This window comes from Pagrus major, chromosome 7 (genome assembly GCF_040436345.1).
Source record: "Pagrus major chromosome 7, Pma_NU_1.0".
NCBI lineage: Eukaryota > Metazoa > Chordata > Actinopteri > Spariformes > Sparidae > Pagrus > Pagrus major.
Window position 1 is genome coordinate 23,075,039 of NC_133221.1, and position 26,789 is coordinate 23,101,827.

General features: G+C 41.6%; 1 protein-coding gene across 2 annotated transcripts in view; it reads right to left on the minus strand.

Annotated features, from left to right (window-relative positions):
- mgll (monoglyceride lipase) overlaps positions 1-26,789 on the minus strand; it is a 33,526-nt gene continuing 6,737 nt past the window's right edge. For both annotated transcript variants that reach the window (XM_073470975.1, XM_073470974.1), the window contains 6 exons: positions 17,849-17,955; positions 12,688-12,824; positions 5,440-5,550; positions 4,806-4,895; positions 1,557-1,772; positions 1-326 (listed from right to left, as the gene is read on the minus strand). In XM_073470975.1, the coding sequence (XP_073327076.1) occupies positions 195-326; positions 1,557-1,772; positions 4,806-4,895; positions 5,440-5,550; positions 12,688-12,824; positions 17,849-17,955 (793 nt within the window). In that variant the 3' untranslated portion in view covers positions 1-194. The remainder of the gene's footprint in view (positions 327-1,556; positions 1,773-4,805; positions 4,896-5,439; positions 5,551-12,687; positions 12,825-17,848; positions 17,956-26,789) is intronic.

Genomic DNA, 26,789 nt, shown 5'->3' on the forward strand with positions numbered 1-26,789 from the left:
TTAAGTCAGTAAACTTTTTATACATAGAAATTAATGTCAGTCGATATGCTCAAATGTATTTCCCCAGACCAGAGAGTGTAGTAGTATTGTTAAGCCTGACGGACTGCTGGAAAGTGAGCAGGCGTCTTGGGACGAGGTGGCAGTTGCCTTGGAGCACAGACGGGAGGGGGGGTATGGTTGACCGTATCATGTTTCTAGGAGCCTTGCGGTTCTTGTGATTTCGTGACAGGCAGGCGCTCTGTGATCCAGGTGGTCACCTCCTTCAACACCGACTCGGCCACCTCTGGGAGGTCGTGGTGGAGGGCGTGGTAGCCTCCCTCGTAGACCTGAAGTAGACCAAAAGTACACAAGTCACCTCTTTGATAACTCGTGATGAAGCAGCCTCTGTAACTCACAAACACCGTGTGATACTGAACAATAGAAAAGGAGAACATCCCCGCAGATGAGAAGTGAGCATGAAACTTTAATCTCTCTTCACTTCTCTCACCGCTCATTTCAGTTGTTTAATTTTCTCTTGTTCATCAATAATGTGATTAAACATGTGATAAGACAGTGTGTGCACTTCCTTCTTCACATATACACATCCTTCTACAGAGGAGGAAGTATTTACTGTAAAACAGCCTCGTCAGTGAATGCTCCTGGAGTCAGCTGTGTGTGAGAAAGTTTTAGCTGAAAGATTTCTTTAATCAATGCACTTTTTTATGATTTAAAGGTCCCATACAGTATAAAATGATATTTCCTGTCTCTTTGATTGTAAAGCAGGGTTACGTGCCATGTAAATACTGTGCAAGTATCAAAACACAGCTCGTATACAGAAGCTGAGCCTTCAAACAAGCCATCAGGATTTCTGTAAGGTCGGGATGTCACAGCTATATAGTTGGATGCAAAAACACTGGCGGAGCTGGTGAGGAAACCTGATTTAGTGGTGCCTGCTCAAGCCTGTGAAAGTTGACCAATCAGAGCAGACTGGGCCTTTTGGGCAAAGTGCTCAGACAGAGGGTGAATAGAGGTGCTGCAGCAATGGACAGTATGAGAAAAGTAGCATGTATTTTGAGCTTGCAAGCATGTAAACCTATTCTAATAGACACCCAAAACAAAAGTATAAACCTGATAATGACCATAATAATTAAATAAATATATAAAATATAAATATATATAAATTGTTACTCATCCAAACAGCCAACACAGCTTCTTTTAGGCACCTTTTGCCAATAAGCTGAGTTTACTGAACTAGGTTTTCAAGGCAACAGTACACATTTTAACACTGCTTTGAAATTCAGTTGTATCAGTCAGCCACAAATCATCTATTCTTTTGGCCTCCAACTGTAGCGGCCTCCCATACAGCCAGGACAAATGCCTTTGTTAAAATGTCAGAAGGCAGTGATGCGATACATCCTTCTTAAAAAAGGAACAGCGTGAACAAAATGAAGCTGTGGCTTCCTCGTACATTTTTGCTGTCTCACTGACAAACAAATCATTTCAAATAAATACCTTTAAAATCACAGAATTATATTAAATACATTACATAACACTTCCTGAGGGCAAACCGTCCCCACCTTGAGTTTCTTGTCTGAGCTCGGAGCGTTCTCGTGCATCATCCTGGAGCCTCTGATGTCGCAGAGCTTGTCAGCGTCGCCGTGCAGCAGCAGGAAGGGCCAGCTGATGGACGGGATCTCCCTCTCGATGCGCGCCGCCGCCCCCATCAGCTGCATGCCGAACGACACCCGCATGCCGCCGTGGAAGTTCAGGTCATCGGTGTCATACGCCTCCACCTGGCGGGAGAGAGAATGAAGGAAATACTTATAGGCCAAGGTTTATTACATATGCTCCTTTGATGCGGGGGTGAGAGGCTTTTATCCTGCTGCTCTTCTGTTTCTTCAAGTTCACAGACTTTATTCTGACCAACGGTCCCAGAGGCTAACGTACCATTTGATGATGAGAAATCTTTTGCAAACATCTTTGTCCTACTTTAAACTCTGCATGTTTTTTCCATTTCTTTCTTCATATAACAATCATCCAATTTCATTTTGGCATTTATAAAGTGGTAGTGTAAGGGCGGGATGTTTGTATTATGCTGTGTCAATACTTGCAGACAGGCACAGGTATGATGTATGTTCACACACAACCCCAACTGTACAAAAACCACAGACGACATTCACAGACACATATACGTGCCGGCGGAGGCGTGCAGAAGCACCTGTGTGTGTTTTTGTCTCTTCCGTGGTTCCTCTTGAGATTATACAAGTAACACACACGACCAAATACAAACTAAACAAGAGACCATTGTCCTGTAGGTGACACAGTACAGGCACCTGCTTTTATAATTAGATATAGCACAATACAACCCACCCAAGGTACACACAGAAATTTGGCGAGATAAGGCTTGGAAAGGGTTCAAAGTATGCACTGTGGGGCTGACTTCCATCCTGGGACTGTCCAAAAAAACCTACTTTAAACTCTGCATGTTTTTTCCATTTCTTTCTTCATATAACAATCAGCCAATTTCATTTTGGCATTTATAAAGTGGTAGTGTAAGGGCGGGATGTTTGTATTAAGCGTCTATATTTAGCAAGAACAATAAACTCCATACTTTAATCCAAATATGGAAGAAAGTCAAGAGAAGGAGAGCCTCCATGGAGGAAAGGAGAGCGATGAAAACGTGTGAGCGTGTGTGAGAAGAATAAATAAATGGATGAGGGGCTTTTATGGAAAGCAAAATAAGAGTCAGAGGAAAGATGAAAGTGGATGTGTCACTTTACATTAGTTGAAATCAGCGTTGAATACCACAGGACACACCCCATTCCACTGACATCAAACATGAAGACTTTCCAGTTCCATATGTGTCCTCACATAAGTCACACACTCCCTTCTCTGTTCAGCGTATATGTAAACACAGCTGATGGCTGACTCTAACAGAAGCGACTCCTCTCAGGCCACATGTGCTGCTGCTTTGAATAATGAATGACTGTAAGCCGAGCTGTGACACAACACGACCTGTTCGGCGGCTCAGAGGAGTCGTGACACTCCGAAACACGAGGCGAGACATTTCCTTCAAAACTGAGATAACAACAAATCACACAAAGTCATTTGGGATAAATAATTACATAACACAAATCATCTTTAAACTTTCTTTTTGCTGGACTGATAGTTGTAGACTTCATCTAACTGTGGAAAGGTAGAGCTGCAGTAAATACTTAGAGCGAAGATTTAGAAGTTTCTTTTAGAATGTTAATGATTCATTGTTTTTGTATCAGAACATATTTGCTCCTTAATATTTTAGCTTGTGTAGCACAGTGGTTCTCTGCCTGGAGGTCAGGCCCATCCAAGGCTCACAAGATCAATCAGAGGCGTTGTGAAATGATTAGTGGAAGAGGAAAGAAGAAAAAACAAAGTTCTGCTCCACAAATTTGTATTTATTTCTTGGGTATTTCTCTTATCTTTATTTTTTGGTGAAATATTGGATAATTTTAACTCTTTGGGCTTCAAACAGTGAAACCATTTGAGAAGTTTGGAGAGTAAATGATTCCCTCTCGCTATCACGGTGAATGAAACAATATAAATAAGGCAACTGACAATTTCATTACTCCTAGGCAATGAAACAAGGTGGATCTTTCCACTGTCGCTCATATCCAAAAGCCAAAGAAAAAAAGTGAACATTTGGGATAATAATAATAATAAAATCACAAATAGAGCATGATATCGCCCAGCCATGTACGATACATCTGTTTACTGTTGCGGTGGTGATACCAAGAGCTAAACTATACAGTATATCCAAACCTGCACCATACTGTCATGGTTTTGGGTTTAGGTTACTTATTTCCTGTTTTATTTTGTAGTTCTATCCTCTTGTGCCTTGTTGTCCCTTTCTACTTCCCCCTCACCTGTGTTCCCAGTGTTGTGTTTCCCTCCTGTGTTCCTGTGCACCTCCCCCCACACCTGTCTCACATCAGCCTTGTTAGCTCCGCCCTCTTTCCAGTGTCTCTCCACCTGCACCTCACCCCCTCATTAGTTTAGTTTGCCTCTGTATTTGGGTCCTATTTTGAACTGTGACACACACAGTAGCTATCTACATGCTACCTTTCTTTGCTGTCAACTATCTGATTATAAAAACATCTTAAAAGTTATTTTTTCTATCAATGATTCAGGTACTTATCTGTTGAATCTGTTGTGTCTGTTCTTCTACCTGAGACATGTGATAACACCACTTCCTCTAACGGACTGTGGGAAGCAGAAGCAGCAGGATGTGGGATCCTATTGTAACTACAGACTGTTTCTGCAAAAGGCGGCTTTGCTGTGTCAATACTTGCAGACACGCACGGGTATGATGTATGTTCACACACAACCCCAACTGTACCACAGACGACATTCACAGACACATATACGTGCCGGCAGAGGCGTGCAGAAGCACCTGTGTGTGTTTTTGTCTCTTCCGTGGTTCCTCTTGAGATTATACAAGTAACACACACGACCAAATACAAATACTAAACAACAGACCTTTGTCCTGTAGGTGACACAGTACAGGCACCTGCTTTTATAATTAGATATAACACAATACAACCCACCCAAGGTACACACAGAAATTTGGCGAGATAAGGCTTGGACAGGGTTCAAAGTATGCACTGTGGGGCTGACTTCCATCCTGGGACTGTCCAAAAAAACCCAGTGCATGACTTCAATCACGCACATTTCCCCCTTGAGACCTCGCAAATTCTATTTTCAGCGACACACATACCTGATAATTAAATCACAAATTACAATGCAGCTCTCCCAGCCGACAAACGCGCCCACAAACATTTGTCTCCTACCTGCTTCTTGTCCCGTGAGACCCACTTGGACTCGATGGAGCCCAGAGTGAGGCTGGGCAGCATGTGGTTCAGGACCTTCGCCAGGAAAACCTGCAAACAGTGAAAAACAAATCACGCCGGGGCATTGCATTGTTTATTTTCACACATCAACACCTCCCTAAAGAATCTATCGCTCTCCTTTTTCTCGCCATCTGCCGAGTGTTACAAAGAGAGACAGTCATAGAACTATGAGTGTGTGTGCTGCATAATTCACCCAGTGTGTCCTGACTGTATGTTTATGTCAGTGCAGGATCCAAAAACACATTTTAACTTGTTAAAACAGACTAATAATGCAGACTTTGACACCAGCTTCGTTGGCGTTTGGTCCAGAAAAACCGGACACACTTGTATCTGTGATTCAGTAAGAGACAGCTAATGCTGCTCAAGTGGTACTTACACTGATTCTCAACACACACACACGCAGAATAAAAGGTGTCAGTGTTACAGTCATTACCCGCAGAAGGGCTCAGTGGAGTAAGACGACTGACTTCTGGGTTAACTGAGTACCGAACTGAATAGTGTGACTTGATTAGGAAGGAAAGCAGAGAGCAAAAGTCAAAAGCAGTTGAGAGAACGAGTAGACGTAATGTGGTACCTTGAACGGTGTGGCCGAGTCTGGATTCATCTGGACCATCGGAGCAATCAGGACCACCCCTGCGAAATCACTGGGCCTCTCACAAGCCGTCAGGATGGAGATGGCACCACCCTAAATAAAACAAACAGTCGGGAATTGAATTGATGAGGTACTTTTCTTTATAAGAAGGTGAGATGCTGTGATTTTCTTCCCACTAAGAATCTCTCACTTAAAACAAATCAGAAGACACGAGTAGCATAGGATCATGGGAGTTGTTGTCCACATTTTGAAACAACCAACATTTCTGATGAGAATCTATCCGGAGTTTTATGCGTTTTATGTTTAGACACAATCGCTGACTTCCTTCCTCAGGCTCAGACTTTTTCCTGGAAGTTATGGTGCCAGACGACCAAATGAATCACACCTTTACACTGAACAAAATGATGGATACAATTATAACTTTAATGGTATCATAGATAAAAAATGTGGTTCCAGTTAAGAGGCAGCTACTGAGTCTACAAAACACTGGTGGTCTGCTGGTCCCAGCTTCTTACATGTGAGGATTTGCTGCTTTTCTTTATCATTTATGACAGTAAATGAAGACTCTGGAATGTTGGTTTGATAGAGACTAAACGACTAATAGATAGACTTAACAGACCTGTAACTTGTTTATGTTTTGATTAACAGAATTCAAGATTCACGTGGAGCGTTAATCCACAAATCAATCACGGTGATTTCATTGCAGTGTGATCTGTGTCACAAGCTGTTTGCTGACCATAGTGTCAGCTGGTCCTTTAAGTACCAAATGACAGTCATGTGATCTGATATCAGCATTTTTGTTTGGTTGTTGTGCAAAACAGTGTTGCAAATGGTCCAGTTTCAAGTTATAAGTTGCAGGCAGCCTTTCAGTTATGCAATGAACATAGTTGATAAAACAAAATTGCACGATTTGTCTTGATCCTATCCTTAAATTATCACATGGCAGGAATTAATCTGAGACTTAGTGAGGGCAGCTTGTAATGACGGCAATGGTAATATTAATCTGACTCTCAAGATCTTAAACAGTAAAAGCAGCCAATGGTGAGAAATGCCATATTGCAGTGACCTGACTGACGATGGAGAGAGAGGTAACAAAACAAGAGGTTAAAGCAATTGGATTGGATTGGCTTAAAAATGGTGAGGGGATGATGACATCTAACAGAAGACAGGGAGTGTCTTCTCTCCTCTAACAGGAGTGGGAGGGTCCCGGAAAAGTAGGTGAGAGGTTCTGATGCGAGGAGGAGTGGGAAAACTCCTCAGAGGTCAAGACGAACAGAAAACAATCCTTCTTTTGTTAAGACAGGCGTGAATTTCCACCCTGTTCTTTTGTTGCTGTTGCTCCGCAAAGACTGAGAGAGAAATTGCAAACATGAACCCACGGCCCTTCGGGGCACGGCTTGCACCGCATAGCTGCAACGAACAGCGGCAAGGCCACACCTTGGCACCCACACTGACATTTGGGATTGTGATTTAAATCCTATGATGTAAGGCCATGATAATTAGCAGCTCTGTGGCGGCCAAGATTCAAATCGATTTGCCGTGGTTCACTCTGTCGTGGTTTCTCTTCTCGTACGCAACAAGTGCAAGTGTCAGACCGATGCACACACGAGCACTGTGATTCTGCATGGGTGAATATGTCCCTCTCTCTCTCTCTCTCCCTTTCTCCCTCTCTCTCTTTGGGGACTAATTGGCTTCAACTTTGTTTATGTGAGCGTTCTTTGTCACTCGACTGAATATTCATCAGGCTGGGGCCAATGACAGGCCCACTTCATGAAAAGAGGCACTAAAACACAAAACATTTCCCACCAGAAAATCTCACTTTCTAAAGCACACACTCACTCACTGCTGCCTGCATGCATATGCCCACACAGAGGCTCCATCTCTTGTTTCCCTTCATTTTCACGTCTCTCCATTACACACACATTCCAGCACCAACTCAAAGACAAGTTAAAACTGACATCTCCATGTGTAAACACCATGACACACACACACGCTCACTCAAAAATGACATGGTGAAATTCACTTGAATGATTCAAACTGCCCAGAATGACTGATCAGTTCAACACATTTACTCAAATACAACAAGATGACTGTATGTAATTTGGTCCAAAAGCCCATTGTGGGTCATGCCCTTCCACACACACACATTTTGTGGAGTGGGTTCCAATGATAGAGAGAGATAAGTGTGAACAGTGAAGAGCAGAGAGAGAGAGAGAGAGAGAGGGAGGATGGGGACAGAGAAGCTCTTTAAGAAGAGGCCTCAGTACACTTTCTCCCTCAGAACTTTGGTTGAGAGGATGAATACTGGTATTGTATGCTGTCCGTTCACTGACAGTAGGCGGAGTTGAACTGTTAAAAATTGCCTTGGGAGCCAGCATACTGACATTATATAGACTTTACAGCCAACATACTGACATCATATGGGCAAAACAACAAACATACAGGCATTATATTAGCTACACAGCTAACATACAGGCATTATATGGGCAATATGGCTAACATACTGGCATTATATGGGCAATATGGCTAACATACTGGCATTATATGGGCTACACAGCTAATACATTGACATTATTTATGAAGTAGGTTGTAGTACTGTTCAACAGGCTGGTAACAAACCTACTCCCCCCAGTTAGAATTTGAATGAGGTCTTAGGTAAATGTATGGAGATTGCAGACAAATGAACCTGCACGGCTGCAGCAGGAAATCCCTAAATAATAAGTGATGCTGGATTTGTTTATGAGAAAGCTGAATTCACTGGACTGGAGTTTTAATTACATAAGAAGCCTTTTCATTGGACGGCACTTATCTTCATGTGATTTGGATTCAACCCTCACCAATTAAACATTTAACCAACAAGATCAAACAACTCAGTAAAAAAGTGAACAATTATAAACAGAGTGAAGAGGCTATACAGAAGAAACGAGAAGACACTGAGTGAGATGGAGTCTACAGGGAGAGATGGAGGGTTGAAAAGCTGAACAAATACACCGAAGGCCATAAACAGGGACAAACTATTACATAAAACTCTGGCACTGAGGAAGTAGGACAGCTGAGCCTTGGCAAAAAATACTGATGGAGACAGAGAGAAAAGAGGAAGAGCGAGATGAGAGCTGAAGGCATTTGTCAGCATTCCCATGAGCTGATACAACACAGATAAGCTGCTCCAGTTCTTGAATTAGTGCATAATGAAACAAGATGCAGAGAAAACTGTGAAATAGTCACTGTGTTGTACAACTAATTCTTCACATTATCTTGCATGCTTTGAAAATTATACTGTTTAATATAATTATTATTATTTGCCTATAGTTATTAAGAGTTTACAGCCACGCTAGCGGCTCTTTGAGGCTGTAGCCTTCTTAAGCACAGAGGTGCTCTGAGCTAGATGCTAACGTCAGAATGCTAATGTGTTATGCTAATATGCCATTATTCAGAGTGTTACTTTAATGAATCTACTATAAAATGCCTTCAACCAGGAAATGTACTGTCGACTGTTTGTACACTACTTTCTGCGAACAAAAGCCATTTTATAAAAATTACAGTTGGGCGACACCACACCTGCTAGCGAATAGGGAAAATGACAGTGATTCAGTTTCTTTACTGCTCACAATAGACTTAAACTCAACCCCCTTGCTTGAAAACACGGCCACTAGCAGTGGAGCAGGTGATGTCTGAGGAGTGAGACATCTTTCTTTATTAAATCTACACTGTGGCTAGAGTCCGTTAACTGCTCCACAGTCTCCTCAGGATGTTATCATTGGATACTGTAGAATCCACAGGTGGTTTCCCTTGTTTTGTAGTTTTTGCGTCATTCTCGCCCTGTTAAATACAGATTCATACAAACAGAGGAGCAGAGGAACAGGCTAACAGAAACAGGATGAGGAGTCACAACACTGGGAAGCTGGGAAATGAGGCCTGTAAAAACACAGTGAAACAACATTTCATTTGGGCTGGGTTTCCTGAAGGAGAGAGAGGAAAGGAGAGGAAAGGAAAGGAGATGGAAAGGAAGAATGGCTATGAAAGAGAAAGGACAGGGAGGACAAGAATGAACGAGGAGGAAATGAGGAGAACGAAAGTAAATGAGAAAATTAAATCAAAGCAAAACAAATGAAAGGAAGAAAACAGGAAGGTGCCGTGGAGGAAAGAGATGACAGGAAATGAAAGCAGCTGTTAGGACAGGTGGACTGGCTTACATGACAGCAGTGAGTGACGATGAAATGACACAGATGGAGGGATGAACAGAAGGTAGAGAAGAAACGAGAGAGAAAGGAGAGAAGAGGGGATGAGAAACAGTGACTTCGGTCAGCTCTGCTTTGATATTTACAGACTCGGATGTCTAAACAGGCGCTCAACCTCCATCTGGGATCCCACAGTTTAATTTGCACTGAACTATTTTCGCCTGTGCTCCTACGGCCTCGGATTGTTTTGAACACAGCCTCTGTCTTTATATAAATACAGTACTGCTGCCCGCGAGAGCACGAGCCATAAAAGGTTTGTAAAAACAGACTCATGAATTAAATGGAGTGTTGTCTAAAGCATCCAAAAGCCCAACTGAGGTCTTTCAATATGACCTCAGTCACAAGGAGAAGCTGGAGGAAAGTCTGATATAAAACACACAACGTAAAGGCTCAGTGGAAAATAATATTTGGGTAATAACGTGTTGAACATACAGTAGCTTCAGATTGTCTTCAGACTGCAAGTGATGCTATGATAGCAAACATATGCAGTGATATGAATAAAACAACCTTTTTTCTGTTGAATCCAGCAGCCCCAGCTCCAGCCCCTCAGCGCTGTGCTGCGAGATAACAAGGCTCCACGCTTCTCATGGAAGAACAGTTCTGTAACGAATTTGCATTCATCCTCTGTGTTGCGCTGCTTGAAAGGAGCCCTCCAGCTGTGGGCTTAAAGACTAAAAACTGTGTATTTGTGTTTGGCATACACAGGTGATGCTGACTGCACTCTGTTCAAAGTATCTCTTGTTTTGTGCCGGTGAAGTTAGTTTGCAGATAAAGCTGCATACATGCAAATATTTGTGCGTTCTATTGCAGCTTGCTCCTCCAACAGAACAAGAGCACACACATTGAATCGACCTACAAAACACAGAGAAATCATTTATTATATAACTCATCACTGCTGTTTGTTAGAGCACAGGGAGGTCCAGAGAAGTTGAATGCAGCCTTGTGAAAAACTGAATAAACTGATCAATTATAAATAGTTTCTTGGCCTGTGTCGATGCTTTTTGTGTCCAGGCGTTATGTAATTTTTTTCTCAATGAGAATGTTAGCTCAACCGTGTGTGTGTAGATTTCACAGAGCCACATTTGGGGCTCTTCAAAGACTTCCTGATGCTGTCTGTGTTGAATGAAACTACATTTGAACTCAAACAGTGGGGAAATGTACAATTGATTTAATGATTTCTTATCTGCAACAGTCCCACATGTGTTATGTTAAACACTGTTCACTATATAAAACAGTATATAAACTTAAAGGTAACTGCCCAGCTATTGTTTGCCAAGAGATAAAATAATTACCTGCGCCAAATAGGTTATGTTTTCACCCATGTCTGTTGGATTGTTGGTTGGCTTGTCAGCAGGATTAGACAAAAACTACTGTACAAAACTTTTTGAGCGGATCCAGATAAAGGACAGATCCAGGAATTTTTTGTCACTTACTTTAACATTGCAAGATAGACATTTCATTACTTTCTCAGGGAATAATGTAATAATGTATTTAGATGGATGGTTTCTATCAGCACAGTTTCATGCTGATCCTAAATCTGGTGAGCTTGAATTATGGTTATGGGTGGTCTAACTTTTAGAGTGATGCAGGCCTATCAAGTTTAATATTGGATGAGACTTGATAAAGGTGACTGTTGGGTCTCGGTGGAGTGCCATTCTATCTTTAATAAGCTAGACACCACTGTCATATCTCTATATTAATGGCTACAGCACTGTGCTAAAGTAAAAAAAGAAAGAAAAAAAAAATCTACCTACCAGCACCTCTGAAGCTCAGTAATTACACTGCTGATAGGTGAATTTTGTTGCCATCTGATAGAGGAAGGCTAGCTGTTTCCAGCCCCTGTGCTAAGCTAAGCTTAGCTAAGCTAAGTTGTTGTGTAACCTGTAACTTTATATTTATCAGAAAAAATGAATGGGATCGATCTCCTTGTGTTTATCTAAGGCAAATAAGTTTAGCTCCCAAAATGTCAAAATATTCCTTTAAGTCTGATTAATTAATCTTTTCATTGAAAAATAATCAACAGATTCATGAATAATGAATAATGAAATTGCAGCTGTAAATTATTCCATATTTAAACAGTGAAAGCCAGATATGTTTCAGTGAAACAGAGGGTGAATAATAACATGCAGAGGGTCAGTAGAATATGACTTTGCATGAAACATTACATAGATCCCCTGACTGGCAGTAGAAAGTGAGCACACTCTCTCCTCTCCGTCCACAAACACAGCCACATTGCCCTTGAGCAGGTCACTGAACCTGTACTGTAAGTGCTCTGTTGGAGGTTTTCAGTGAGCATCTGCTGCTGGCTGTGCAGAATCTGTGTCACTGTGTTAAAGGTAACCAGGACTTTTCTGAGAACCTAGCAAACATTTGCTGGACTGTATGCAGCTGAAAGGTTGCATTTTTCCACCTTACAGAAATAATGGATCTGGTGCTGGGACCAAAATGAGCCAAATAAATGTCTTTAAAATCAGGATATAGTAATAATATATAGTATAGTATATACTATAGTATAATAAGTATTTTACTGCATTGTAAGTGCCAGTAATAATACACCTGATTCTGTCATTTAACTCTGATTTCCTTCAGTTCTGAGCACAACACCATGCACTCTGTGGTTATTCATGCTCGGCTATTTTGGGACATAAAACCACTTCATGCTGAAAGCAGAGTGTGTGTCATTTCTTTCATTTGAATGTCACAGTGTTGCAGAAAACCTCTTGACTCTGATCTCAGTACTTTCCATTCCTGTGCTTGAACCAGACTTGCCCTTCAATTTCATGCAGCTGTCACTCTCTGTGTGCCTCGTGCACGCTGTATGTAACCCTGCACCAAACAAAACAAACCTCCATGACAGCGAGAGTCGCACGATCCTCTCAGCTATGATTTGTAACACAATAATAAAGTTAAAAAAACAAAATAAATAAATAACAAAGGTTGATGCATTATCTTTGCACTTAACAGCAACATACTGCATGGACAGTGTCCTTACCATGGAGTGACCCACGATGAAGACGGGCAGGTCCGGGTGGCGAGTCTTCATCAGGTCAACGTGCTGCAGAGAGTCTCTGATGTAAACCTGGAAATCTTTGATGTTCATCCTGTCTCCTTCACTCTGACCATGGCCAACTGTGGAGGAGAGATGAAAGAAGACAAATTGCACTGAATTACTTTTTTAGCCATTTTTAGATGTTTTTAGATCTCCTAAAAATCGGCTGAAACACTTTCTCAAAACAGCTCTCCAAACGAGGTCCAACACACCAGATGGATCTTTATTTCCAATATTTGGCTGTTTTACACAAAACATGTGTCAAATGTCTTCCTTTTTTTAAGCGAGATACTCTCTGCTTTGAGGACATCCTCTCCCACTGGTTGTGATTTTCAAACATTGATCCATTCTTTGAAACCCTTAGGAGAGGTGGGGGAAGAACAGGAAGGAGCTCTGAGGGAGGCCGGATGGATGGAGAGACAGCAGCGAGGACACGATGTGAATGAGAAATAGGGGAGGGGAGGCAAAAGAGGGAAGGAAAGGAGGGATGAGAGAAGAGAGTGCACAGGAGAATCAAGCAACCATAAAACCTTCCTCGAGGGGAATAAGGAAGAAAGGAGGGAAGGAAGGAGTGAGCAGGTGAATCTCTGAAGAGGTAGAGGAACCTGGGGAACATCCTAATTCTTGTGTCTTTTCCTTCCTTTGACTGAAGTGTAAATTATGTAAATATACTTCACATTAGACTGTACTTCCAACCAAGTGGGATTTTCAGCCTCACATATATGACTGGATGGAAATTACAATCAACAATTAAAATGTGTATAATATTTTTTATCATTTGTCAATCCAACCTACAGATCCACTATTCTTAAGTACATCTGAAAACATATAATATATAACACTAGGGAGCAAGTTGAGTTGGTTCTGTTATTCGTCAGTCCACACCGGTATCAAACCATAGTCAGCTGCAGCGTCCAATCACGGACAGATTTCCAATAAAGGGGGATGTATCAGTCAGGTCAAAGGTTGGTCTAATGTGCCCTCGCACATGTCTCCTGAGAGATCCCTCCTCAACCGTCAAAGCAGAAAAAGGAGCATTGAAACGGCGTTCATGATGGAAGACGGGGAACAATTTCCAGATCGAGCGAGGAGTGCGTAACGATCAAAAACTGGTACACTGGCATGCACCCCAGGATGAGAAGAGCAAGAAGGAGAAACAGAGCGAACAAGCAAACACAACTTGAGAAGAGAGAACGGACGCATGAAGAAGAGGAGAGAACTTATGTGAAGAAGAAACGGAGGGGAAGGAGATGAGATAAATACAAGAAGAGAAGAAGACTGACAGCTGGAGAGGAGGGAAAATCAATGAATATGAATGTGTGTATGCATTCATATATACGCTGTGTGTGTTCTCCTCGAGCTTTCTGCAGCACTGGCGGAGAGGTGAGGCGGGTTGCCATGGCGACGGCTGAACCAATAACACCGCTGAGCTCCTAAACATTCACAACGTGCGCAGCTCACACCTTCTCGCTCTCGCTCTGTACATCTTAAGTGTGTGTGTGCGTATTAATAAACACTGTATATATATGAGGAAGTCTCCGCTCTGTGTGTGTGTTTCTCCTCGTCGATACAGGAGCGATCAACACAGCGTGGAGATCAATGTCCAATAAGAGCAGCGGTGAGTGACGGAGCACGGCGAACCTCAGATCGATGCACATTATATCCCCTCCCACCCACGCCGGATCAATGACCTCACACTCGACTGAATCCACATCTTCTGTTATTGTACTCTGTCAAACACACACACACGGTCAGTATTCACACACGAGCCCAGCTGACACACAAAGAGCACAGATCCGTTGCCGTACGATTGGAAGCGCTGCACAGGGCACAAAGAAGTCCTCATGACTTTGTTTTTCTCTGAGTTAATTGATTATAAAAAGAAGGTTCCAAGTGAAGTAATTGATGTTTTCTGCTGCAGGAATCAGAATGCAGGATCAATTGTTTGCCAATTACTTACAAGTAATTAGAAAAAATTAGAAAAAGGTGCACAATTGATTTCACTGGCTACACAACCGGAGCAACATAATGATATGGTTGGTGCCATAACTCCAGTCTTTCCTTGTGTTTCTACTGTTTTTCTCCTTCCCCTGGTGTTTTCTGTCCTCCACCTTGTTGGTGAATGCAGGGGGCCTGTCTCTCACCTTCTGGCCTGCCTTAGTATTGAACTAAGTCCTTGTCTTCATGTTTTTTTAATATATATTGGAGCACTGCCTGTCTGTCATGTAAGACGGACAAAAAAACAGACAAGTAGAATAGTCAAAGATTTCATATTAGTTAGTTATAATTAGTAGTTATAATTGACTAATGTATATAAACTTTCAGAACCACTATCAGAACAGCGATTACTTGACCTCTGAAACGAGCCATAATTGAGCCATAGGTGTGTTCCAACACTACTAAACCATATAGCTCTACCCCCCTGCTTGGGATCCTACCATTTTACACCACAACAATACAATACAACAGGTGTTTGCTTTTGGCCTGTGCCCCACCATTTAGTTTCAGGTTTTGCTCTCCAAGGGAAAAAACTAACCCATGCGTTAGAATAACAGTCATGATGCTATGAGTTCCTGGTGTATACAGCGGTACAAATGATGGCTGTGTAATGGTGTATGAAATGCTATTTTTCACCTTTTCTTGACTTTTTAATATCTTTAAACACTTTGTGATAATGGCTTCTTGGGGAAGACTGATGAATTCAGAAACTGTGTGAGCACTGATCTAATTAAATGTCAAATTTGATTATTTTCCTCAAATGTAATGAGATGACAAACAACAGCACACAACATTATGCTGTTCCTGTGTGCTGCTCTGTTATCCGTGCCCCTCACAAACAGTCCTTTATGAATAATTCCCCTCTGTCTGATAATAACATTTCAGAACTGGTGCGCTGTAAGTTTGGTATTTTGCTGTTTAGCCACTGAACCAAATTTGGAGGCTGTTCTCTGGTAAACGATGCAGTGTGTGACAGTCAGAAGGAACCTCCAGTCCGTGTAGGCTGTGAATGAAAAGACTTCAGTGTCCTATTATTAGAAAGACATACAGAAGAAAGTGTGAGTGAGGAAAAAAAGAAAGATCTCAGCTGCTGAACTCTGTCAGGAGTGTGAGCGGTAGATGAAGAACGAGTGTCTGCGGGGACTTGTTCCAGTTCAGCGTGACATTTTACTGCGAGTCACCGAACAAACTGCTCCTGTGTGAGCAGCCTCAGCCCTCCTCATCACTCAGCCTCTTTTTATTATCTCTGTCAGCTCTTTATTGAGATCTCCACCTCGGTAAATATTTCTTTGCTTACAGCTGGCACTTGATTTCTCTCTCCTCGCATCCTCTGTGGCTCTCTCTCCTGTTTGTCAGTAAGGTTTACTGAACACACATGATGCTCTTTTACAGTGAGGCTCTGATTCACAGTCACATGAGTTCACACATTCCTGCTGTATCAGGACCTGCTCAGTGCAACAACACAGTTGGCTTAGCACCTTAGTGGAGGAATGAGACTGACACTTTTTACTATCAAGCTTTTTTTCTGCCTCATTATCCCCTTTTGTTTCTAGCTAATCCTTCTTTGAGCCCATCTCACATTTTCTGTTCAAAGTGGACGTGTTCTGGGAAATGGTGAAACATGAGCAGGTTTTGTGAATCAGATCAAAGACAGGAAAAACACACCTTAAACAACCTGAGATACTGAAGAATAAAAATCATGACTAGCAGTCTACAGCTGTGCTAGTGGCTCTATGGGGATATTCTGAGCTAAAAGCTAATCTCACCATGCTAACATGCTCACAATGAGGCAAAATGGTGGTGTTTAGCAGGTGAGGTTCAATATTATAATAACCACGTTCACCGTCTTAGGTTAACGTGTTAGCATGCTAGCATAATTAACACTAAACACAAAGTACAGCTGAGGCTGAGGGGAATGTTACATTAGCAGTGATATGGTCATAGACTAGATTTAAGTGTGGGGATCACCAAAGTCAGTAAGATTCATTCTCGAATGTCTTTACCAGATTTAATGGCAATACATCCAATATTTGTGAAGATATGTCAGCGTGAACTAAAGTGGTGGATTAACTGACCGACAGACCTCCACAGAGCCAGGCTGCTAGTGTGGCTTAAAACAAGATTTCAACCTTATAATGATAAAAAGTCACCACATTTGTGTTATACTTTCTGTATTTCTAATAAATAGATGAATAAAATGTTATTTTTGCGCAAAGTCTCAAACTGTAATCTACCACAGAATGATGATGTGTTTAAAAATTTAAAGGTGATACATGTGACACACATTCTGATCGTTTACTGTATTAATATCAGTGGATTCACAGACAGAAAATAACAAACAGTAGTATAAAGTGTACAATAAACAAGCAAAACTGCCCATCAACAGCTGTAAAACATCCCGTCTGTCTGATTAAAATCCTGTTGTTATGTTTTCTGTTCATTTTCCAACTATATCTACCACTATTATAGCAGCTTCAGCCCCTCAAAGAAGCTGGATTTCAAGATTAATCCTCTCTCTAGACTTTTCTGTGATCTGTTTTTTCAAACCAATCACCATGTTGAAACATTACATTTCTTTATGTGGCAACTTTAAGTTTCAATTTTATGTTGTGACAACTATGTGTTTATGCTCTGGTTAGGTTCCAGTACAAAGAACACCTGGTTAGGGTGTTGATCATCATGCTTTAGCTTAAAATACCTGTTTGGTCGCACACAAACACAGTTGTGGCCTAAACCACAGTTAAATGTGTGACTGGTCTGTCTTGTTTCATGGAAACCAGATCAGCATGAAGTCTCACTCACACCAAACCAACATTTGTGAAGTTTTCCTTGACAATGCATTAAAAGCACACCACCTTCACATCTGCACACACAGACACACAATAGAGCAAATTACCACCGAGGCTAATTAATTTACCCTAACAAGCTCTGTTCAATCAACAATTAACTGTTATCAGACAGGGAGGATGTGTGATGGGCTTTCTTTGAAGACATGCACAAAGTACTCTGTGTGTTTGAACTGCTGATGATCACGAGGGCAAGAAAGAGTGTGGATGTAATGGTATGCATGCATAATGTAAAGTAATGTGCGTGTTTGGTGACTCACCGTGGTCGTGTGCAAATACCAGCAGGGACAGTTCCTTCAGTCTCTGTGCAATCTCATCATACGGCCCACAATGCTCCCCGGCCCCGTGGGCGATGAACACCAGAGCCCTGAGAAGAGAGGAGGAAATACATCAGTCAAGTGTTCACGAACGCAGACCTCCACCTGAACGCCTTAATCTCTCACACACAGAGACAAACAAAACAGCAAATGTTTGCATTCTCCCTTGATTCCCCGAACTGTTCCAGTTCAGGTAAATCTTGGAAGATTTCTCAATGTGAGCTGCAAGAGGAACTGATGAGGTGGAGACGAGGAAGGGGAAAATACAAACAATCAAATGCAATGAAAATCTGATAAATCCTGACTGACCCTGCTGTAGGATTTTCTGCGGGAATTTGACTTTGTGTGTGTGTGTGTGTGTGTGTGTGTGTGTGTGTGTGTGTGTGTGTGTGTGTGTGTGTGTGTCAGAGATTAAGTGGCAGGATGACAGGAAAAAAATGTGAATGTTGAGATATCATCTATCATCCATCTGTCCCTCTCTCTGCCTCGACACATCCCTGCCTGCCCGACTCAAAACTCACTCTGAGGGAATCCAGTGAAACACAATGTGACCCGTTGGTACACAGCAAACAGCTTTCACAGTCCTGCTCTCTTTTTCTAAAACATTCATTTCCTTTACCTAAAACAATGGAAACTATGATTTGGTTTTCTGAGATTGGAGACTTCATGCAAATATCTCTTCAGAACTGCACATTCAGCGGCTCAGTTTCCATCCAAGTGCTTTTCTAGCAAGTGATTTATGAAGTATTCACTCAGGAAATAAACACTGAAGTTTGCCTGCTGGTTGAGGCAGAAACATTTTGTCGATGAGGAAATTATACAGCGAACAGCACTGGAGTTTCATTTCTCACATAAATGACATTTAGTGTGTGTTTGCTGATGCAGAGAAGCTGCGTTTTATGTTCAGCAGCCCAATTTCCTTTAGTCCTAACTCTGCCCATGGAGACGTATCTTGTGTCAAAAAGGAGAAAGAGGAGTTCAAGCAGCATTATGAAACAGACACGGATAATTACTGCATTTATCTTCATTTTTATAATGACGCTGTATCAAATGACACTGTGAAAGGGGGTCGTTCGTTGTGTGGCGATGACGTTACAGAGAATTATCAGTCGAATCTGCAGCCCCCCCTCGGCTTTACAGGGCTTCACAGTGGGTTTCAGTTTATTGTTTATCCATCCGGCCGGAACTTTAATGTTTTGGAAGAACAAGAGCTTATTGAGCTTTGCAGACTGCTGTATTGTGATGATTAGAAAGACCTCCTAAGTAAAAAGGGAATTTAGATTTATCTTACTGCTTGTATTAAATGATGAAAATGCAGTGCAGTAATACAGAAAACTTAGGATGCCATACATTGAGATTCAAACCTCCACTTTCCATGTGCCTTATACCAATTGTGGAGGTGTTTCAGTATTGCCAATATGCCAATGTTCTGTGGTTACGCAATACCAGAAATTCGATTTTCAATTAATCATGACATCCGAACAGCCCTCGACAGAATCCTTACACAGCAAGAAATTAAAGATTTGTCAAACATGCCCTGAAGGTAAAGCTTAAACCAACGCTAGATGTCAAAAGCATACTCTTTTCACAAAATAGACTCATTATGTAAAAGCTAACAGGATAATCCCTTATTAATTTTCACCTCCAACTCCATTTCAGTCACGGTAGAAAGACGATGACAGACAGAAGGGAGGCTGAGAAGGTCTCAAGTCTTCAAAATGTGGGATTAACATCAAAGATGTACCTTTCGCTAATTAATGCAGCATCTCTGACACAAAGTTTGTTTAAGGTTTTACTTCTTCGATCTGTGCATATTAAGCAGCGGAGCAGCAGTGAAACGCTCCAGTGTTCTTTCCTCTGAGCAGCGGCGGCAGTGCTGAGAAGCCTGTGAGAGCTTCAATCAGCAGCAGCAGCAGACAATTAGCCCAAATGTATTCAGCGACGGAGGGAAGGGGGAATGGAGTGACACAGGGAGAAAGTGAGTGAGAGAGAGCGGAGCGGAGCGGGGTGTGGAAGAGTAGAATAAGGGTAGCTGTTCATCAGGCTTCATTAGCAAATCTGTTGCTCTGATTTCACTCGCTGCTCTTTCCCTCCTTTTATAGGAAGCCTTCGCCTCGGGCTAAGACTTCCTCTGCACTTGTTGGCTCAGAACGAGAGTGTGTATACATGTATGCTGGTGTGTGTGTATATGTGTGTGTGTGAATGAGTGTCTTTGTATGGGCACAATGTTCTGTGACACACATGCCGAGGGGCAGCAGGGGATTAATGGGGCTAATCTGGGTTCATTGTAAAGACGACTGTACAGTGAACAGCACACCGCACACTCCGCTGAGAGCCCCGGCTGTAATGTGACATTTCTAAGGTTCTCTCTATCCGTCATCCTCTAAATACCTCCTTGGTCTGCTTCATAATCTCTCTTTCTTCTTGTCTCTCACTTTTTTCTCCATCTTTGCTTTCTCGTGTCAATTTCAGTTTAAAGAGCTGCAAGAAGGAGGAAAGAAAAATCCAATAAAGGCAAAATGTCTGGTGACAGCTAACGCTAGGAGGTTTCATTTAATCACCCAGATATCTTAACAGATGTCTGCATTCATTCAGCTACAGGCATTTGCAGACAATCGACAATATTCAAGCGTCATCAGTATGTCCCACTTTTTCCTCTTTGCTAAAAGTGGTCTGGTGAAGCTCAAGAGGCATTCGCTTTGAACAAGTGTTTCACGCTTTGACATGTTTCCACTATACTCAGACATCAACCTGAACCGGTTATTGTCCTGGGTGGACAACTGCACTGCATCTTAAGTCTTTGTTACAGAGAAGACCAATGACAGTCCCGTAGAAAGACATTAAAAATGGCAGCTCTTTTGAATGTTCCAACAAAATTGTTTTTTTAATCCTAAATTTTAGGCTAAAAAGTTGTTGCCTAAATATGGGTTTCTGCAGAATTATGCTTTATTTTGTATCTTGAACACTACTTGAAAACTTGAAACAATTTGTCGTGACATACGTAATCATCTACATCCCCCCCACACACATACTCTTATCATTGGTCTGACTTCTAGCTGCGAGATTCACTTGATTCTTAGCGGATTGACTAAAACATGGGAACGCATTCAGAAAGCTAAAAACTTAAAGTTCCAAGCAAAGAGTTTGCTTCTGAATGAGCTGCTCATCAAGCTGCTGAGACCAACTTCCAAGAGAAGGGACAGGGTTGACCCTCTTGCTAGGGAAGATATCCAGTTTCTAAGTTGTCTAGTTCACTAAAATAGAATTTTATTGAATTTGTATTAAAAAATAAATTATTAAAGTCAAATAAAATGAAGTAGAGGGATGGACACATTAAAAACTAACTTGTCTTCATCCGTTGATAGAATAATTTAGCCTGTGTCGTACAGGAAAACTGTTGCTGTCCATGAACCAAGCCTTACTTATTTCATGCCATAAAAATATGCTTTTGAATGCTTGTTATTGACGTAAATTACCTGCAGCATTTGACTGATCGTGAGCAGGTTCTAGTGATTTAGCCCACAGTTTGCATAATTTGCATCCTTCAGCCTCACCAGGTGCCGCCTTCAGCTGCTACTTCAAACAAATAAAAGCCAGCAATGCAGTTTAGCGTCAACTTTTCAACAAATCATAAAATATTCCACATCTTTCAAATATTATCGGTATTATTCAACTTTTAAAGACAGCAATGCAGTTCAGCATCAGCTTTTCACCATCCAACATTTACACTGCAGTTTCTTCCGAAATTGCTTCTGTAGTTGTAAGTTAGTTTCTAATAAAATTGTGCTTTCTCAGTTCCCAAGGGGATGTCTTAGACCACCTACATTTATCATATAGTGCTGCTCATTCAACCAAGAGCTCACTGTGCCATATCACTGACGCATTGATTATTTTGTGTGCAGCTGAAGTAACTTCCAGTATCTAGATAAGAGGCTTTTAATTTTTCTTTCTCATTATCTCTCCTCACCCTCTTTCTCTCATTCCTCATGGGAACTGGAGACCTACTTGTCTCCCACACCACTTTCAGTTGCTGGAACAACATGGCTTATAACCAGCCTTATTAAAACACTCTGAGGGAGCGAGGGAGAGAGTTTTGTCCCTCTGGCTCTACTCAGAGCTACTCCAAACAACCACAGGCCCCAAAAACAAAGCCAAGACCCTAATCCCCTTAATGCAATGCTGACTGGCTGCTCCAAGATTATACAGGAACTCACAAAACCTTCCAACTGTGCTCAAACGCCACGTTCTGCACCTTCAATTTTACACGACAGGCAAAAATTTTAGGCATGTTGCTAAAATGCTTGGGGCCCACTAGATGTCCAGTATTGAATCACCAGAAAAACAAGCAACCAGAACGGAGAAGTACAACAATTTAGCCACTGTTTGTTATGGTTCTAGACTCATTCAATCTGAGTTTCTTGAATGTAATCGAGTTAAGTCAAAATGTCTGCAGTGAAAAAACAGCTACTGACCTGATTTTCCTGTTTTGCTCCTGTTCAGGCGAGACAATTAATCTGTTGGTTTACTTGGTTTAATCAGGAAGAATAACTGTTGAATCACTGCTCAGTAGTTTGCATTTGTAGTAACATTTTATTTGACATTTAAAAACGTTGATTGGGACATGTCTCTGGGGCAACGGTTCAACACCATGCGAACGTGTTTAATTAACTTTTGCTGATATGGCCGTGTATAAACATACTGCAGTGTCAAATTAACACTGAAGAGACTGTCGTCCGTGTGTCCAGACTGGACAAGAGCCAAAGCACGAGACAGAACGACCGAACACCGGCATGTTAATCTGATTAATGGACTTAGACTGCTCAGAACTTAATGGTGTGTGTGTGTCCCTTTAATCTTGTGTGTATCACCATGTAAGTGTAGAAAAGAGAGCCACAAATTACTGAGCTTTCTTTGAAGAGCTGCCCAAAGGATGTGATATACAACGTGTATACGCTCATACGTACATGTATGTGGGTGGGTGACCACATCAGGGCTGTTAAGTGTAGACTCTGTGAATGTGCAGTTACAGGGGTGTGTATAGAAATATAGAGGCCAAGATTAAAGGAAAAGAGGAAGAAGAGAGGACCAAAGACAGAAGGAGATGAAAAACTGCATGTGAGACAGGAAACAAGACAACAGTGGCCTTTGAAAAGCCAAATTTAGAAACGTTTTAAGACCATAAAAGTAAAAGAAATAACAACATGACAAGCCTTCCACAGTATCCCAGGTACAGTGCCTGACTATGGGCCGACTTGAGACAAACTGCATTTAACTACAAGCAATGTTCACTGGAAAATCATTTCAGTGCAATGGGGTTGTCACAAACAAGCGGCTTCACTCACAAGTTTTTCACATCAAGATTTTTTGGGGGTGAAATTTCACCTGTGAATTCACATTGTTGAGAAAAAACAAGCCTGACAGTGCCAACCTTTGAGGTAAGAGAGAACCATGTGGTCCAAGAAAGAGGACGTTTTGTAGCTCGTTAGTAGTAACCCATGTCTCTCCTCCCCCTGCTCATGCAGTAAATGAGAAAAGAAACTTTCTGGTATCCCTGCCCACTTTATCCAATCAGGACAGAGAACTCCATAAAGAGGCGGTCCTGTCTGCTCGCGTACACGTAGAGAGCAGGATCCTCCTGTTTGATGCTATGTCTGGTGATTACAGTGTATGTTCACGTGGTGATGTAGAGAGGAGGGAGGGGATTGCTAGCTGCAAAACAGACAGGAAATTAGCTTGAAAACAACGCTTACAGCAGCTTTAAGTATAAACTGCTCCACCAAAGACAAGTGGTTTGAAGGCGGGGACAGGAGTCCATCTTTTTTTAATAAATTGGGAAAACGTATTGTCCTGCTAGCAACTGAGCTAGGGAGCCTTTTGACTGACAGTTAGCAACCAGCTAGCAAGCTTGTAAGCTAGGACATTAATTTCCCTTCTCAATATCTCATATTTAAATCAAGTGATGTACAATCCAATGAACAGTATTCGAGAGGGAGTACACAACGCAGTATAAAGAAAATAGAAAGAAGCTCAGCTACCTATTGAAACTGAGTAGTGCTAGCATGTCCAAGCTGGCGAGCATTTCTCAGTTCAATTCAAGACTTTTCAATACTGTGTAAGACACTGTGTCAGACTTTGAATTCTAAGGTGACAGTGAGATTTAATTGGAGCACTTGGAGCAAAACAAAATGGATATGACAGAGAAGAACAATGAGACAGGTGGAAAATGAGAAGGGAATGAGGTGTGACAAACCGGTATGGAAAAGAAAACAAGGAATGAGAGAGTGGTTATAGAAGGTGTGAGTGTGTGCTGTGCAGAAAAAAAAGACATAGACAGAGACAGAGGGGAAACTGCTGCATAATGGAGAGACATTTAGGCACAGTCAGCAGGAGGCCACAGCAGGAACGTTTACACCAGTGATACAAAAAGATGTACCAAAGAGAAAAACAAAAATATTGAAAATATTCCACTGAACACAGGGAGAGGACATTTCATCAGCTCACCTTTCTTCTTTGCAGACTGCAGATCTCAGTACACTGGAGCTCATTAGTGGTGCAGTTGCAAAGAATTACGTAAGAAAACTGAACAGTCACTGTGTGTTTCCTGAAATACTGACATGCAATCATCTGCTTGGAGCTAAAAAGAGTCAAAGGAAGTGAAAGTCCTGATGCATGATGCAGGCTACACCCTGACATCTCACTCATAGTTCTATTTCTGATCAGACTTATCCTTCGATCACCTGATTTCATTAAGCACCAACACTGCTTGAATAAAACACTGCCACTGACACCACTACTGCTGTTTTTTCCACTTCTTTTTAGTGTTGGAATCCTTCTTCCTTCTTTGCAGCTTTGCATGTTTGTAAATCCCGTTTGCTCTCTTCTTATGTAATTGTAATTTTCTTTGATGTTTCTTCTCACTATTTGCCGTTGGAGCGTTCCACTTTCACTATGGGCATCATCAAATTACATTTAATATGTTCCTATGTCTACAGCAGCAGAAATAAATCAAATTTACGGTAGCTAATAATTATATGGAGTGCTTTGATAATTATTTACACTCCCATTTGCACCCTCCATGTCTCCGGACTGATGCAGGAATTATACCATAATTTTACAGTATGAATGAAATCAATAAATCACTGTGAAAATGAGCAACAGTGGATTTAACATTGAAAACAGACTCTGGAGCACTTCTCCTCCGTCTCCTTTCTCATTAACTTACAGTAAATGATCATAGCGGACTCTTGGAATCACCTACTCAGTGAATTTTATGGGAATACAAGAGGCCCTAATATTTTATAAACTGCATTACTTAGCCAAAATTTCCCCCCAAGCGCACACATGAAGGGAACCACTGTAGAGCTTTTAGCTTTGTAAAAATCCTCCACTGACGAGAGTAACAGTGGCAGTGAAATTAAGTAGCCTGGCCATAGAAACACAAACCGGGAAGGAAACTCTTTCAGACACTATCAGCAAAAACCCTGATAACGCACGACCTATTTATACAGGATGAGTGTGCTTGTGTGAGTGTTTGTATCTGTTATGTAAAAATACAGGTGTGCAGTGCATGTTTGGCTGCTAGGCTGGTCTCCATGTGAGTTCAAAGCCCCTGTTGGATGTCTGTTGGAAGATCTGTCAGTCATTGTTGAGCAACTCCCCTCGACCCCTCCACCTTTCACCTACTTCCCGGTTCTAGTGAAAGGCCTTTCAGGAGCCGGTGACCTTTGACCAAGTCTTATGTTAATCCTATGCATGTTGGAGGTTTGTCAATGATCCTTTTATCGTGTAATGCACACTGAATATCCAGCATGTTAGCGAAATCGTGGACATTAAAGGAGCTATTATGCTTTTTCGTTGTTTTTCCTTTCCGTCAGTGTTTTATAGGTGCTTGCACATGTAAAAGGTCTTGAAAATTAAAAAGGTCAAAGTCCACACCAACAGAAGATCCTCTCTCCCACAGAAAACACTGCTCCTGAAACACATCGTTAGTAGTCCCGCCTTTAATTCCATAACATTGTGACATCACACTACGTCACCATATCACACATTTGCGTAAATTATGCCTTGTGGCTAGTTTGAATTGATTTAGCACAGCTGCTCTGTTGTTGTTAGCAGTGCTGGATCAGGCATGTGTGAGCTGACCAATCAGAGCTGACTGGGTATTTGGGTGGAGGGGCCTTAAAGAGACAGGAGTCTTGTCTTCCTGAATCTACATATGGCAGGTTTCTGTAAGGAAGTTTGTGTTTGTAGTAGAACTGCAACAATTAATCAATAAATCAATTACTTGACTCTTTTTTTTAAACAAAAGAGTCAAAATGTTGTCTCATTCAACCTTTTACTCGCTTGGCAAAGAGCTCACTAGTGCATGTTTGGGGCTTTTTGGTCCCCTAGCAACACATTCATTGATTCATCATACAGTTTTGCTATTAGACCAAAAATACATGTTCTCTGAAAAAGACCAGGATGGCTGGCTGACGATTGGATTTCTGAGCAAGCAAACAAACTTAATAACTAGCTCCTATTATAATCTGTCCATATTTGCCTGCTGGCTGAATATGCCTTCCTTCTCCCTTTGGCTGATTTACAAAAAAGGACACACATTGAACGGGTCTCCCCCAACCACTTAGCTTGAGATCTAAACAGTCTGCTTAATTTCCGCTTATATGCTGCTCTGTGCAATAAACTATGTCTGGCTTACAGTTGCTCCAGTTAGCTGAGTCAATAAATGTCAGCCTGGCATTTTCATACTGCTGCCTGTCACCATGGATACCGCATGCCACAACTTCAGTGGTGTTGACAATGGCAGTGAATCATCTGCAACTTTTTTGATGATTGATACTTCTTTTAAGCCAAATTCACGCAAACACTCACTTGTTCCAGAATC